A 14,644-nucleotide genomic window follows, 5' to 3' on the forward strand; every position below is an offset into this window, starting at 1 on the left:
CGAAAGTGTAAATAGTGAGGCGTTGGAAAAGCAGTTAATCAAAGTTTCAATCGATCGCATAACGAATTAAATCTAAATACAATAGAATATTACGGAATATTACACTATCAAAATATTTTCTATGATTCGATCGTACGATTTCCGTATTATTCGAGATAGGTCCGGACTACATCACGTCGGATAATCGACCTTTCGCTGTGTATATCTATATACGTGTCTGTGCGGATAATACAAATGACCTTAAGTTTGAATTTCGCTTCAGAGAAGCCACCGAAGCGCGGTACGATGAAAACCCAGGCGACCCAGACGGAGATTCCAGCCGTGTTCCGGGGTCGAGTCCCCGTTACCCTCAGCCCCAGGACGATACACCGGGTGAAGATGGTCTCGCAAGGGGCGCAGACGAACGGTCTGTTCAACGGTAGGAAGCTGACAAAGAGCTACTCGGAGGCTGGTCAACTGGGTACACCGTTGGGCGGAGGTCAGGCTGGTGCAAACGGGAAGGATGAAACGGAGCACCACGAGCCTCTTCACAGAACGCAGAGCGAGGAACCGCCGAGGTCACCCTTTCTCGTCGATACGCCACCCCCTCAGGGACTCGGAGAAGAGCCATTGACCAACGGGGATATCTCCGAACCTATCATGAGCCATGTGAGTCTTTGGCAACGTTGTTGCGATGTGGTTTCGTTTGAGAAATTGTTCAGATTGAACTTTGAGAACGGAAAAAGGCAGTTTAAGGCCGTGAAGATACAAAGATTATCTATATAAAGCGGTAAGCGGCAATGTTTGGCGATGATTATTCAATAATATCTCTGGCGTCGTTTAGACGAGTTTAATTTAAATAAGAAATTTAATTCTTATTAACAATTGAAATACTATTTTAGTTTGTAATTTATTATCTAATAGGTAAATAAAATTTTGTTCAAGATTGGTAAACGGTAAGCGGAAAAACAAGCGATGGTAAAGCCATTATCCATTCCAAATGCGAGTTTTGTCACTTGTAGCTTACCATATTCTGTATCTTCACGGCCTGATAGTGTTTCAGAAAGCACAACGTCGATCTTAAATTTGTATAATTCACGACACGATTAATTGCAAATAAGTAAGTTAAGAGCCGAAACTAGCTCTCTACTCTAGCTTTGTCCCTCGTTTTGTATCAACAGCTAATACGATACGTTTCTCTTTAGAGAGAAGTGCGCAATAGTAATTTCATATCATAGCAATGAAGGAAATATGCAGTTGGAATAATGCAGCATTCGGATAATGGAAGATTCGAATAGTAGCACATTTGGATAATAGACGTGGGATAATAGAGATCCTATTGTAGTCACAACGATGCAATTGAATTTGTGAAATATAAGGGTTCGTTGCTCGATCGACGCTAAACCTAAGACTTACGTTATCAATTCTAGGAAAACTAACTACTTTTCTATCCAATCTCATAAAGGAATCTACAAATTCTCTTTTCGTGTATTACAATTTCGTAAAAGCGAGCAGTGTCCAAACTGCAGTTCCTGACTTTAAACGATTCGCTAGAATTTGTAACCAAGGTACTCCTGATTTTAATAAATAAACTTTGAGAGTGGGAATGTCCGAAGCGGCCGATACACTCGTGGTCAGCCACTTTACGAAAGGCATACGAACGTTGACGTACACGTCAACTCATTTGCGTTTATTACTGCACATCAACTGCAGAGATTTCTAAGGAGAATTTTTACTATGTACGTTCGACGATAAATTTTTATTGCTTCTTTATATTTATACGCTTGCGGACTTTCAAGAATATCACGATGATTTTCATGTTGTCTTTGAGGCCAATTTGAAAATTTTAAATAGAGAACAAGTTTATAATTCACGTAACACGAGTAGAACCAGGGAGATATTAGATATAACTAGGTTTAACTGTTCGTTATTATTTGTATTATTCATCGCACAAATTATTTATTTATCACGTAGCTTAACCAGCGTACCGCAGAATTTAATAGTAGTATAATTATAGTCGGGAAATGGAAATTATTCATTCACGAAATGAATTAATAGTTTTAACTTGATAATTTAGTACGTGTATCGAGCCGTGAATCTAATATCGACCTTCTTCTAAATGAGAAATGGAGTAACAGCCCGATACATTATAAGTTTTAATGGTTACCACGGAATTTGCTTGGTCTTTTAAACCGGCGAATCCCACAGGAGATTTCGTCGTACGTGAATTCTGGTAATTCTCGGGGCGGAAGGGAGAAAGAGGATTTAAAGGGTCGTGGAAAAATGTGGAACGTTAAAGGGTGCCTTAAGTACATCGAATTTGTCCGCGATATACGACAGACATTGATCGCGATAAAAAAAAAAAAAAATTGAGCGAAATATCGCTGTCGACTAAAATATAATTATCACCCTTCAAATTGTTCTTTCTATCGATGCAATTCGTTGTATTATTTCTGCTTGCCACTTTGTTTGTCGTCACGGTTATACATTCTCTTTGTTCTTTGTTAATCCTGGAGTATTTTTCAGCGTAATTTCATTTTTCCTTTTTTGCAGGGACCTAAATGAAAAACTGGTAAAAGAGTTAGTCGAGGTATTGTTTTTTGGAAATTTTCAAAAATTAGTAACGTGAAATTTTGGCGATTAGTCGATGCCACGGTTAATCCCGCTTTGAATTCTATTGATTGGATAGGTCATCATGATTCAATAAACCAGTTAAATGCTCGCAACGCATCGGCACAATGTGTCCTGAGCTTCGGTGAGAAACAGATGTGACGCGGACTTGTAACGCAGGATGTACTGTATAACTCGATCGTCCTGGTTATTTCCTCCGCCTACTGTATAACTTAATTTCTCTCGACTATTTCTTTGTTCGTTAGTCGAAAGTTTACTCGCAGAACTTTGCAATCTGATTTATAGCGTTGCGTTTTAAACTCGGATAATGATCTGATATTTCTCTACAGTTCTTAGATTAAACGCGTTACAAGCTATACTCCATGTTCTTTTACAAGTAACTATTTTCTTTCAAAGATCTTTTTTTATGGTTGCACTTACTGCGTTACGGTACTTGGCGCAGCTCTTTGCAGCCTGCCTCGTGAATATTTCACAAACGAATAACGTGCGAAATATTAGGTCGTGCCACGGTACGGTTTTTTAAACAGAACTCGCGATTTAACGGAAGAGATACGAAGCTTTTATAAGCTCGTGCGATGTCTCGTAAAAGTTAATTGACGTAGCAAGAGAGACGAGAAACGAGAGAAGAGAAAAAAGATGGTACTTCGAGAGATAATCATGGCAACATTCGAAGCATTTTATTTTCGCAATACGTATTTCCTAACTTCGACGATAAAAATAACTCGTTTAGATATTTTCTTCGCGCGTCTTTTATAAAAGCTAGCGGACGCTTTTCTCGACGTATCAAAATACATGGGAAGTTTGCTTGAAAATCGCTTCGAGTTACATAGAAAAAAAAGAGAAAACTTTCCCTTAAACGTGACGTCTAAACCAACAGCCCGGGAAAAGTACACTCGCAAGGCGTCCTACGATCTTTTCTTTACAGATATAACCACGACAAAGAGGACACGGGATCCTCGATCCGCCTCTGTGGCAAATTGAATTTTTCTCGAGCAACGACTTTCGTCCTGTGTTGCGCCACTTGTCCTCGTGGATTGATCGATGCTCGACAGGCAAAGTGCACGACAGGAAATTCCTTTGATAGCGAAGCAATCATACAGGCAGCTGTTGACTAGATTCGCGTTGGAATATTGCCGGTACACTCTGTGTGCGCTATTCGACTCGAATCGCATTGATTCTGCTACTTGGAGAGCAGCAGAATCGGTTGAAAGGACTCGGCCTCGGCTCGTGATGCTCGAATCGCTGTAGGATACTACTTGACGCCACTCTCGATTCAGAGAGAGCGAAGATATTACAGATTCCAATTTCGAACGGTGGTTAAGCAACCGGTTCGAAAATCTGCCGAATTATTCGCCGATCCTGCTTGCTTCTGTGTAGCATCAAACGTCTCTCTCGGCGACGTTCCATCCGATTCAATTTCACGTATGAAATCTCACCGCTGTCATAGTAGCGAGACTAGATATCGATTAGGCGGCCAACGATTCGGTTTTCCGGCCGGTCTCCTACGTAACCTGACCATCCTCGAGTATACCGATTTACGTGTATCCAGCTTTTTCACCGAGTTTAAGCTCACATTTCCAACAGTGTAAATCGTATAGGATTCGCGTGCGTGGCTACACTAAAGTTACCCGAGCCGTTCGAAAGCCGTGACGATTGAAAAGGAGAGAAACCCGTTCGATTTTATCGTAATATTCGAGAATAACGTGGAAACTGCAAGCGAATAAAAACAATTAATAAAATAACGTTAGCAATTTTGCGACACGTTATTATACATCCTTCGTTGCGAATTCAACGAAATTATATCTAACTATCAACGATTTATCGACTGCGATCAATGACGAATTTATGCACGAGAACGTGTAGTGTGCGTGCACCATGAATTCTTCGATTACAAGAGAATTATGTACCCACAGCGCGACACAGCAAAACGTATAATCACGTACTTCAATAGTTTTACGTTATTTTACGATTATCATAGTAAAATTTGATTCCGTACAAATTTTCCATTTGTCATGTGGAATTTTCGTGCAACATATACAAGATAAATGTTTAACGTCTGTGCAATCATTGCCTTCGTAGTTGGACTAAATTTTGCGTAACGTTTAATTTGCACTGCGATTTTTTCAATTTGCTATTCGGATAAAAATCACTGATTAGCGGGTCATCCCGTCCACACATGCGAACGAATAAAAATTGCAATTAACGCGTTAGACAAAATAGCACGGGATTAACTAATTTATTTTCGGGGCTTCTCCCGCATAAATCATCCGAATAGTTTCTGTGGACAGTCGTTTACGCTATATTAACCAGAAGGTCGGACAAGGATCAAATTTTAACGCTATTTATAGTAGATTATAATGAATTATAATGGTAGTGTGATCGAATTACCGTCTGATTAATAAAATAAACGTTGTGAAAGAGCGAAAGCTTGTCAGTGGAGCGTAATTAAAGAACACACAACGTCGTTACGGATATTAACTTATTGATCGATGTTTCATCGTTTTATGACATTATACGTTTCGAAACGTTTCACCACCAATGCGTGCGCGTCCTCCAGTTTGTTCGTTATTTCGTGTTTCGTCGCTCTTTGACGATATGATTTTAATTAATATACTGGCATGGACAGACTCGCCGGAAGAAGGTACACGATCTAATTATTTTTGACGTGTCGTGCGTCATAAAGCTGACAATGCGTTTATGAACGTTTTACTGGCTCGAGTTTGATAAAAAAAAAAAAAAAAAAAAAGCAATGAAAGTTCCAGGACGACCGAATAGAATCGTTATTCACTCGCTTGGTAAATGTTATGTTCTCTCTTTCGTTTTACAGTCCTTGAGTCATCGAAGATCCGTCGATTTGGACGACCAGGAGATCCTAATAGACTTTAAGCCGGCGCCTGTCTCGCCGGACGCTCGCGCCCTTCTCAATCGTATGTCCCAGACGACACGAAGGTTCCTGCCCCTACAGAAGACTCTTTCAGACGGTGAAATTCGCGTGGAGAGACGCGAGCTGATCGGCGAAGCCGGCGAGCCAAGTTACCCTCATACGTGCAGGAGGAATCATCAGGACTCGTGGGGCAGGACCGTCAGAGCAACCGTCCAATTCTCCTCGACGCCCGAGGATCTGTCCCTGCTCAGGGTCGCTTCGCCCCAAGAGGATCATCCCGAAGAGGTAAGTATCCTCTCGATTCTTCTATTTCTTACATTCGGTTGACATTAAGTCGTAATGCACGGAATTCCCGATGGTCTCGGTTGAAATAAATATGGTTTTGCTTCTCATGCAGATAAATTTACGTCGCACGGTATTCGAAGTACTACTATTGCTATCGAAATGCAGTGTCTCCGATAGTAGTTTGAGAAAGCTGGATAGAGCCACGTTAAAGAATTGTTATCAACGATCACGTATCGAACGCAATTCTTTCAATATTCTTTCGTCTACCGTTGTATGGGAGCACAACGCAGTATGGAACACTGAGATAACTGCCACAGAAGCATTTTAAATCTCCGAGCCAGTGCAATTTCTATTCCCGCTACGTCGAAATCTTCCAATCTCTCTATTTATCGAACTTTTCGCGTGACTCTTTCCTCCTTGAAACCGACGCATAATACCACATTATCCTACTATCAATTTGTCCGGGCTATTTTTGTTTCAAAAATTAGTCCTCCAAACGTAAAAATTGTAATTTTATATTACCTACGTTTAATTTCGAAGCAGGATACTGAAACTCGAGTCAAGAGGACAAATATTCGATTCTCGATAGGAAGACATTAGCGAAGTCAACGAGGAGGCAAAAAGTTCGACGAACTCCAAGTCCAACTAAATTTCAATACCGAAAGCTTGAATTTTTCTGATCCCTTTCCTCGGAGCTAAATCGAAGTTTAAAGTTAATAACGTGTGCAGTGCATCCTGAATTTAAGCACTTTCGAAACTTTTCTCCGCCTTAATTGCTTGAATTTAAAAAAAATTTTCTCCTGGATAATGATCGTCTACTCGGCTTTACCTCTTCGTTTGAATAATTCATTTACTTCTCGCTTTTTTTTTTTTTTTTTTTTAGCCACCCTTGATCCACTTTATTAAAAAAGCTTTTTATTAGAAAATTGAGATCGTTGTTCCTTTGTTGTCCTAATTAATTAGTTCCCTTTTCTCCTATCAACAAACGTCGGTCAGGCGTAAATTTTCGAAACCATTAAGGAAACTTTGCCGATTATCTAAAACTAAACCGAAGCTCTTAAAATTTATCCAACTGCAATTGCAGTCTATGAAACGAGACTGTCGTTTTTGTTCTTTGCTATCGAGGTAAACGTACTTCTTCTCGAGGAATATTTTACTCGCTAACTTCACGTAACACTCTTTAATCCTCGGTTATATTTCTAAGGGTAAATTTTCGTAATATTTCCACTGAATGTATCTTTTTCCTTCGTTGAAAGATCGTAGAACTAATTAAAAGTTCTTAAAGAATTCGCTGCTTTGTGCAAGGTGCTTGAATTCTAATCGATCACGGTTCAACAAGCCCGGAGAAAAGTTATTTTAATTGAACGAAACGGTAACTTTTTTCCCATTCGAACATATACAGCCACTTTTTAAAGCGAAGATAAAAAGTCTGATCGCCTCCATAGAAATAATAGCAAGTTCTCCGTTACTTCTTGTCGACGATCTTGTCGACTTTATCACCCACAGTCTTACGAATGAGTATACGTTGTCGCGCGTGATACCGATGATATTCGTCTTAACGAAGATCGGTATTAATTTTTCCAAAAATATCTACATATTAAAAAAAAAAAAAGAAAAAAACGCTTCAATTTCCTTCAAAAAATAACGAAACACTTTCTGTCAACGCGGCATGTAAAGCTCTTGAAAAATATCATATTTATTCGGTCCTCGATAGTTTCGATCATCCTGACGTCAAAAATTCTAGCAAATTTCCCAATTTGGACGCCGGAGGGCTACTCAGGCTCCCATCATCGACCTTACTCAAAGACTTTAAAGCTTGGAAACTCGAAGAGACTAGAAATCGATAGTCGTCGAACGAACTTGTATTTTTCTCCTGTTTGCCAGAGTCGCAAAAGTGGAAAAGAATAAAAAAATGGGAATGTCGGGGTTCAGTGGAAAAACCACTTCGCGTAGGGTCACCGCGATATTCTTTCTCGATATGTACATCGCACGTACAAATGTACGACGCATATTATTTTAGGAATTTCACGAAAATCTTATCCGGCGAGGACTGTTCCGCAAGAGAAGCGTGTCATTGGAGGATGGCGTGCAAGGCTTGGCGTCGGATGATTTTATGCTACCGAGGTCGCTTCCCACGTCTCCCACTTCGCCGACTGCAGTGTCAGGTACGAAATGTGATCTATGTTTTTATTATGTATGCACTCGCGAGGAGTTTCGAAGAAATTGCACCGTGTGACGTTTGCAAACGAAAATTCTTTGAATTATGTAGCATATTTTGAAAATTCTATGACCGTTGAAGTAAAATCTGTATGAAAGAAACGAACCAGAACAATATCGTAATAGACTGAACGTAATAGACTGACTTCTAAAAATGTGCGAAGGATCAGGAATGCGAAAATGCAAACTTCTGATCAGTTGTATTAATTCGTTTATATCGTTACCAAACAGATAGATTCTACTTACGGATAGATCGACTTCAACCGCATATATACGTACTTCTGCGTATTTTATTCCCTTCGTCTGTTCGTTGTTTGGGCAGATTTTCCAAAAATTAAGTCGCTCTTTCTGCCTTTACGCTTGTGTTACCTTCGACCAATTTCAAGCTATGAGTTTTACGTACCTACGTTCGAAAGCCGTCAAATTTTTCAAGCAATTTGCAGTGTGAGAGGTAGCCAGTTGGAATATCGGGTTTAAGATGAAAGTACGGGTCAGCGGGTTGGCTAGCAGAACAAATCGTGCAGCAAATAAAGGATACAAATCCTGATGCAACAGTGCCTTTGATCGATTTTATTTCTTCTTAAAATATTCAGACCCGATTTCCTCGAAATCTTATTAAACGGTCGTATTCGATGAATTTTAAAACGATCGAAGTACTGCAAATTTAAAATTTATTACACACTTTACGTTAATAAACTCGGACTAAGTAACATTTTCAATCGAAACTTTCTCAATCTTGTTGTACTCGCGATTGACACTTGATTACGCTTAAAATTTTAGCGCCACGAAGGACTTTACAGAGCCCCAAGGACTACGTGTCGCCGACACGGCCACTACGGCAAAGCGGATTTTGCCCGCTACTCTTCGGCCCTGGAACTAGTATCACCGGCATGATCACATCTCCGTTCGCATCGAGCGATTCGTTAACGAACGACGTCACGAGGGACCACAGCGACGGAATTTGGAACGAGTCACAGGCGACGGTTCTGCAGGCTGACTCGTTGGCTCTTTTGACACCGTCCTCGAGGAGAAGGCACCTTCTGCTTCTCCAGCACCAGCAACGTTCCTCGATGGATACCGAAGCGTTGGATATCGAAGAGACGATGGAGTCACGTCCATCGAGTCCGAGGATACGCCTGGAACCGACGACACCTATTCAACCCTTAACACCAAGGTAACGTATCGTAGATCTTATTTTTCAACGTTTTTCGAATCATTGGATTTCATAGAAATCAAAGGCATAATTTTCGTTTCAACTATAATACAAAACATCGAAACAAGCCACAAAGAGCATTCTATCCCGGCGCCAAGTAAAAGCACGAGATCACCCGCAGCACCTCATCGTTCGATCTCTTCACCCATCGAACGTCGGCCCGTGCTAGAGACACCTCGTGTAAAATTTGAAGCGATTTTTAAAGGCAATTACTTCTCAGCGTCGAATCATCCGTGACGTTGCCGCTGAACGGCAGACCGAGAAGCGGATTCCGTCGTCCGAGTCCCGGTCCACCGTTGTCGCAGCCACAATCGCAATCGTCGAGCGAATTCGGCCTGAGCCTCACCAGAACGGACTCGGGCGGTCGAACCAACACAGACCTGTCCGAAACCTCGACCACCGAGGACTATGTCACTGCCAACACCTCCACCGAGACTGGGACCACTACAGGCACTTCCGCAACGACCAGTTCCTGGTCGAAGCCCCCGCAAACATCGAGCGCCGCGGCCTCGGCCTCGGCGACAGCCACTGCCGCGGAAGGAAGCTCTTTCGAGAGCGCCAGCTCGATTTATAGCCTAGCCCGCAGCGAGGTAAGCTTCGCCATTCTTTCTCTCGACGACCTTTTGTTGAGAAGTTCGAGAAGAAGTTGAACAGACGACTCGCCGGAAGTCTGCTTCGTACCCTATTTCTTCTCGATCGCTGTCACAACTTATTGCTGCTATTTCCATGTCCGATTTGATTGCACCTAGAACAGTCGGTTTTCGACAACTTCTCCACAATTTTTGTATTAATTTCTTTGCATTTATATTCATCCGCGTTGTTTGCATTTCTACGTGGAAATAGAACATTCGTTTCAATGGCCAGAAGCTCGTTAGGGAAATTCGAATTCGTATAATTTTCTTTTTTTATTTCTTCTTTTGTTTTTATCTACGAAATAAGCGTTTAGCGCAGTCGTTGAGTAAAGAAATCGTAGGACAAGGTATTAAGTACTGCGGAATGCGAAATTGAAATTCCGTGGTGTGTCGCGTCAGGCCGTCGTTGAAGAGCCATGCAGCCCACCACCGATATTGGAGGAAACGGAAAGTCCATTCGGATTGGAGGTACCCCCGTCACCAGCTAGGTCCACGAGCAGCAGTAGTTCGGGCAGTTACGACCTGAAAGATGCGATGACAGATCCAGGTCAGGAACTCGAGCAGCAGACGGCACCGCCGAGCGGACACACCTCGGAGACGGAACTGGATCGTGACGTAAGAACATAATCAAGCTAATTCCTATCGATCTGTCGATCGTGTCTTGCCTTACGACTCGCAAATTTTTATTCTCGTCCGACCGGAGAACGTGATAGTTCTCTTCTACAAGAGAAAACCTGGTATTTCTGGATATTCTTGCCTAAAATAACGAGATACAGGGGCGTCTTATAAATCCTATATAAGTAATGAAAATTTTTGCTATTTCCTTTTTTCGAAGGGAATATTAGAGAGTCGTCGAGGATTTAGTAATTCCGAACTTCGTTAATGGCGTCGAATTAGTCTCGCTCCAGTTAAGGTACGATCTCTGGAAGATTAAATGCGAATCTCAGCTGGGATCGTATCGTATACCATTCCGATTTTACACGGTCTTGGTTCCGTACCTGGTGATAATGTAATCGATCGTTCGAACATATTTTACGCACTGGATTTTCTTTTTCCTATTTGGTTACAAATAATCGAATCCATACGTTGCTCCGTTACGTTTTACACGTTTCATACGTCGCATTGCTTGCTTCAATGGTTAAACGAATAAATCGCTGGTAAGATCAATAAGTACCATTTATCTAAGATACCTAATTAGGGATTAAAACATCGATTACGCTCCTTTCATTATCATTCGCTTCCAGGAAGGTCACCGCTCCTCTTCCGGTGGCTACGCCGAGTCTCCGCCAGATTTACGTGGCTGGACCGAAGAAGAGCGTCGCAGACGAAGGAAAACCTTCACCCTCGACTTCCTTGGAAGCTCATCGGGCATTGAACGCAGCGCAGAATTGTACGGAGACAACGTCGACGTTAGCCCGACGCCGAGTCATCGTCATAGGCCGAGAGGAAAATCAACGAGCGCCAGAAGTCCACACAAGAACAACAGAAAGCGCGAAACTGTGCAGCAAACGGTTCAGGTGCAGCAGTCGCAGCAACAACAGATTACCAGGAGCCCTCAGAAAGAGGATTGGCGCGTGGAACAAGCTGAGGATGGCGGCCATGTTCCTACTTCGGACGATTCTAGCTGCAGTCATCACTATCATATGCATCATCATCATCATCATCATATGCATCGCGAGAGCGCTGATGGAAGGCACAGGAGGACGAGGGAGAGTCCCAGGAGGAAGACCGCTGGCTACGTTTCTGTTAGGAGAAGGAGCAACGAGGTAAGCCATTGTTGGAGAAACGTTAGTCGAAGAGAAGGAACAAATTTGAGAGACGCATATTCTATTATTTTTAAAGCAGCAATCAGACGTTACGTCGACCGATTTTTCTCGACTGAATACGAAAAATATACTATCGGAAAATTGTAATTTGCATGTGAAAAATATTAGATTACATCGGATATGTGTATTTTCAAATTCATATATGCATAGTGGAAAATTTCGAGGACATTACTACGAATATAATTCTGCGAGACAGAATAATTCTATTTCTACTTATTTTACATAAACTTAGTTTGATTCGTGTTAAAATTATCTGCTAAAAATTATCTTTTGGCTACCAGTGGATTTTTAGCGTAAGACATTTCACTCTTTTACGTATTAAAAACTTATTCCTGAATGTTATATGTGAACTTTGATATAATCACTTTCCACGTTATTCAAGTTCCTGCACAGTGTTACCTTTTGGTTCTTTATTATCGTACGTAACTCGCATATAAAACGTAAAGTAATCCTTGTAAAAAAGTTCCCTTCTACGGGTATTGGATACTGGAAATTTCGTCCTTCGCGTTCCTTCCTAAGTTGCGCGATAAAACGTTTAAAAAATGCTAATCCTTATATCTCGTAAAGTTTTACGAGATGTATCCCATAGAAAAATAATTTCAAAAATTGAGATAACGTCGAGCAGCACTCGCTCGAGAGTTAAAACCAAAGCCTCCAATCCAAACGCAAGTTTTAATATTCCATGCACGCGTGTTTTGACGAGTCTCGTAACTGAAAACACCGCGAAACCAACCTGTAATATTGGCATATTGAAGCAACTTTCTACCCCATTTCCATCGTTTCCATTTAGGACAAGAACGCTGCCATAACAGGCAGCCTTCCACGAAGAAGATCGCGCGCAGCGGACGACATAATGTGTTCGAGGCTGAGTCCGGGTCGTTATCAACGCAGTCCAGGACACAACGGACAACGGGCGATGATCGTTGAGTCGCAGAGCCCAGAGGCTAGATTAAGGGCTCTTTCAGCGGAATCGTTGAGATCCGTGAGCCCAGGGAGCGACAGCGTCTTCTACAGCGAGGGCGCGGACCAGTGCTTGACCGCCAGCGCCCTCGACGCTCCCCATTGTCACCATTGTGGAAGAGAGGTAAATTATTCACCGTGTTTATTAAAGTTCCTCCTATGAAAGGAAGGAAGTTCGAAGGCATGATACGATAGGGGCGATAGAACATTTGTAGGAGATTTCAAACGATATTCTTCCTTCTTTTGTTAGTTGATGGTGGATTTGAAGGTACTTTTTTTAGTATATTTAACTATAAATAGACGAAGCCTGTAGTGTATAGCGTAGTTTAGTCGTTGCTTGAGTCTTGAATTTCTTCCTTTCTTCCTACTCGTTTCTAACGAACCAGCCCTTAACCTGTTAACTTGCTCTCTCAGGCGTAATTAAACATATACGAAAATTAATTATCTCCATGCAGATCTGTTTTATTATTTTCAAACATAATAACACAGTAACGCTAAAATTACCAAACTTTGAATTTGGATTGGCGGTTCTAGCGTTGAAAGACAAAGAATCTTTGATTTTCGCACTCCGAGTTAACAGGTCAGAGAATCACAAATCGCTGAAATATCAGCTTTAACTTAAATTCGACTTAGTTTGATTAAAAATTAACCTCCAGCAAACTATCAAAAAAAAAAAAAAAAAAAATCTCGAATCGATCTGTCTCTCTATCTGTCGGTCTATCTACCTCTTTTCTCTATCGTGCGTGCCGTCGTGTTGCTCCACCTCGAGGTCTCGGAAGAGATCGTTCGACCGCCGGCAGGTTTCGCGGACTCCCCGGAAGGACACAGGTCCTCCACGCCGAAGCACGTACCCGGCCATCGGCTGTACAAGAAGTTCGACAAAAGGTATCGATCGGAGGATCGAGGAGACAGAAGGCACCGACGCAGCAGCGCTGGTAGATCGGACGTCCGGGCGAAATCGGAGGAAAGGGTGGCCTCGAGACGAGGAAGCAGAGGATCTATCGACGATACCGCCGCTGGCAGAAAAAGGCTTCACGCGAGGAGCACCGACGTCAGTTTGGAGATACTTACCGGTTAGTACGATGTACAGAATTGACGGTTGCAAAGAATGTCTATCGTACAGCATGAGTCACGTAACCTGTCCGTCTTGAATCGCTTCTAAATTATTCGGTGAACAGAAAGTTCGTTTCATTTTTCGTAGCGAGAATCTAGCTCTTCTCCGACTAACCGACCATTATCGATTAGTTAACGATCGACTGTAAAGCGTAAAACAAGCATTTTTACGTAACAAGTACTTGATATTTGTTGGCCTGACACGAATGGCGGAAGGACGTGGAAAGGAATGGTCACATTGCGATCCAAAAGGACACGCGTAAAGGAGAAAACACATCCTTTGGTTTAGCCGTAAAAATAGAACGAACTTTCCATTTATCCCGATATGTGGTCTACCAAAAGATACTTTACATAGCAGTTGCACGGTGTTTCGTTTGCGAGATATCAAGGCTAGCTTGAACACCTATCTTTGTGCGTTAAAATTTATAAGAGGAATGAATTTTCTCGTAAATGATACTTCGTAATATTTATCTTGCACAAGCAATCCTCTTCTTCTTTGTTTTGTCGTGGCTTCTAGAGCATCCTGTGCGTATCTGGCTTATCTTTTGGAATATACTCTTGAAGTATCGTAAAGCATTGGTGGTGTAGGAGATAAAGGGGTAGATTCTAAGAAAAGATAGCCTGGATCTAGGATCGTATGAAGTTTAGGGTTTCGCCGATATATCGCGCTATGAGAGTAATGGGAAAGAAGTCGAAGGCGAGGCAACGATTTCAAAACTTAGCACCTCTGAGAAAGATTTTACGACTTGTACTCTGTTACTTGTAACGACGGCGTGTTGGTTGTTACGTTTCGATTATTTATATCTGTAAAAATATCTTTGATTCAAATAAGACGAAAAAGGTTTTTAAATTGTAAAACCAAATGTGATAACGAGCAGTTCACATTTTCGTACAACTAAATTCC

The 14,644-nt window shown here is 41.7% G+C and overlaps 2 protein-coding genes across 5 annotated transcripts in view; one reads left to right on the forward strand and one right to left on the reverse strand.

Annotated features, from left to right (window-relative positions):
• The window catches only part of LOC138185637 (potassium voltage-gated channel protein Shaw), a 134,855-nt gene that overhangs the window by 36,070 nt on the left and 84,141 nt on the right, over positions 1-14,644 (reverse strand). The gene's annotated exons all lie outside the window — the stretch shown is intronic.
• Positions 1-14,644, forward strand: part of LOC138185626 (uncharacterized) — a 58,101-nt gene that overhangs the window by 20,567 nt on the left and 22,890 nt on the right. Inside the window, exons 4-13 of one of the 4 annotated variants that reach the window (XM_069124712.1) lie at positions 263-648; positions 5,438-5,779; positions 7,800-7,944; positions 8,777-9,170; positions 9,430-9,799; positions 10,241-10,456; positions 11,086-11,607; positions 11,949-11,960; positions 12,458-12,751; positions 13,397-13,700. In XM_069124712.1, coding sequence (XP_068980813.1) covers positions 263-648; positions 5,438-5,779; positions 7,800-7,944; positions 8,777-9,170; positions 9,430-9,799; positions 10,241-10,456; positions 11,086-11,607; positions 11,949-11,960; positions 12,458-12,751; positions 13,397-13,700 — 2,985 coding nt within the window. Of the gene's footprint in view, positions 1-262; positions 649-5,437; positions 5,780-7,799; positions 7,945-8,776; positions 9,171-9,414; positions 9,800-10,240; positions 10,457-11,085; positions 11,608-11,948; positions 11,961-12,457; positions 12,752-13,396; positions 13,701-14,644 lie in introns of all 4 variants that reach the window. The other 3 variants (XM_069124710.1, XM_069124713.1, XM_069124711.1) reach the window with 3 other exon arrangements.

The sequence above is a fragment of the Bombus flavifrons genome, chromosome 12 (genome assembly GCF_040668555.2).
Source record: "Bombus flavifrons isolate JBK064 chromosome 12, iyBomFlav1_principal, whole genome shotgun sequence".
Lineage (NCBI taxonomy): Eukaryota > Metazoa > Arthropoda > Insecta > Hymenoptera > Apidae > Bombus > Bombus flavifrons.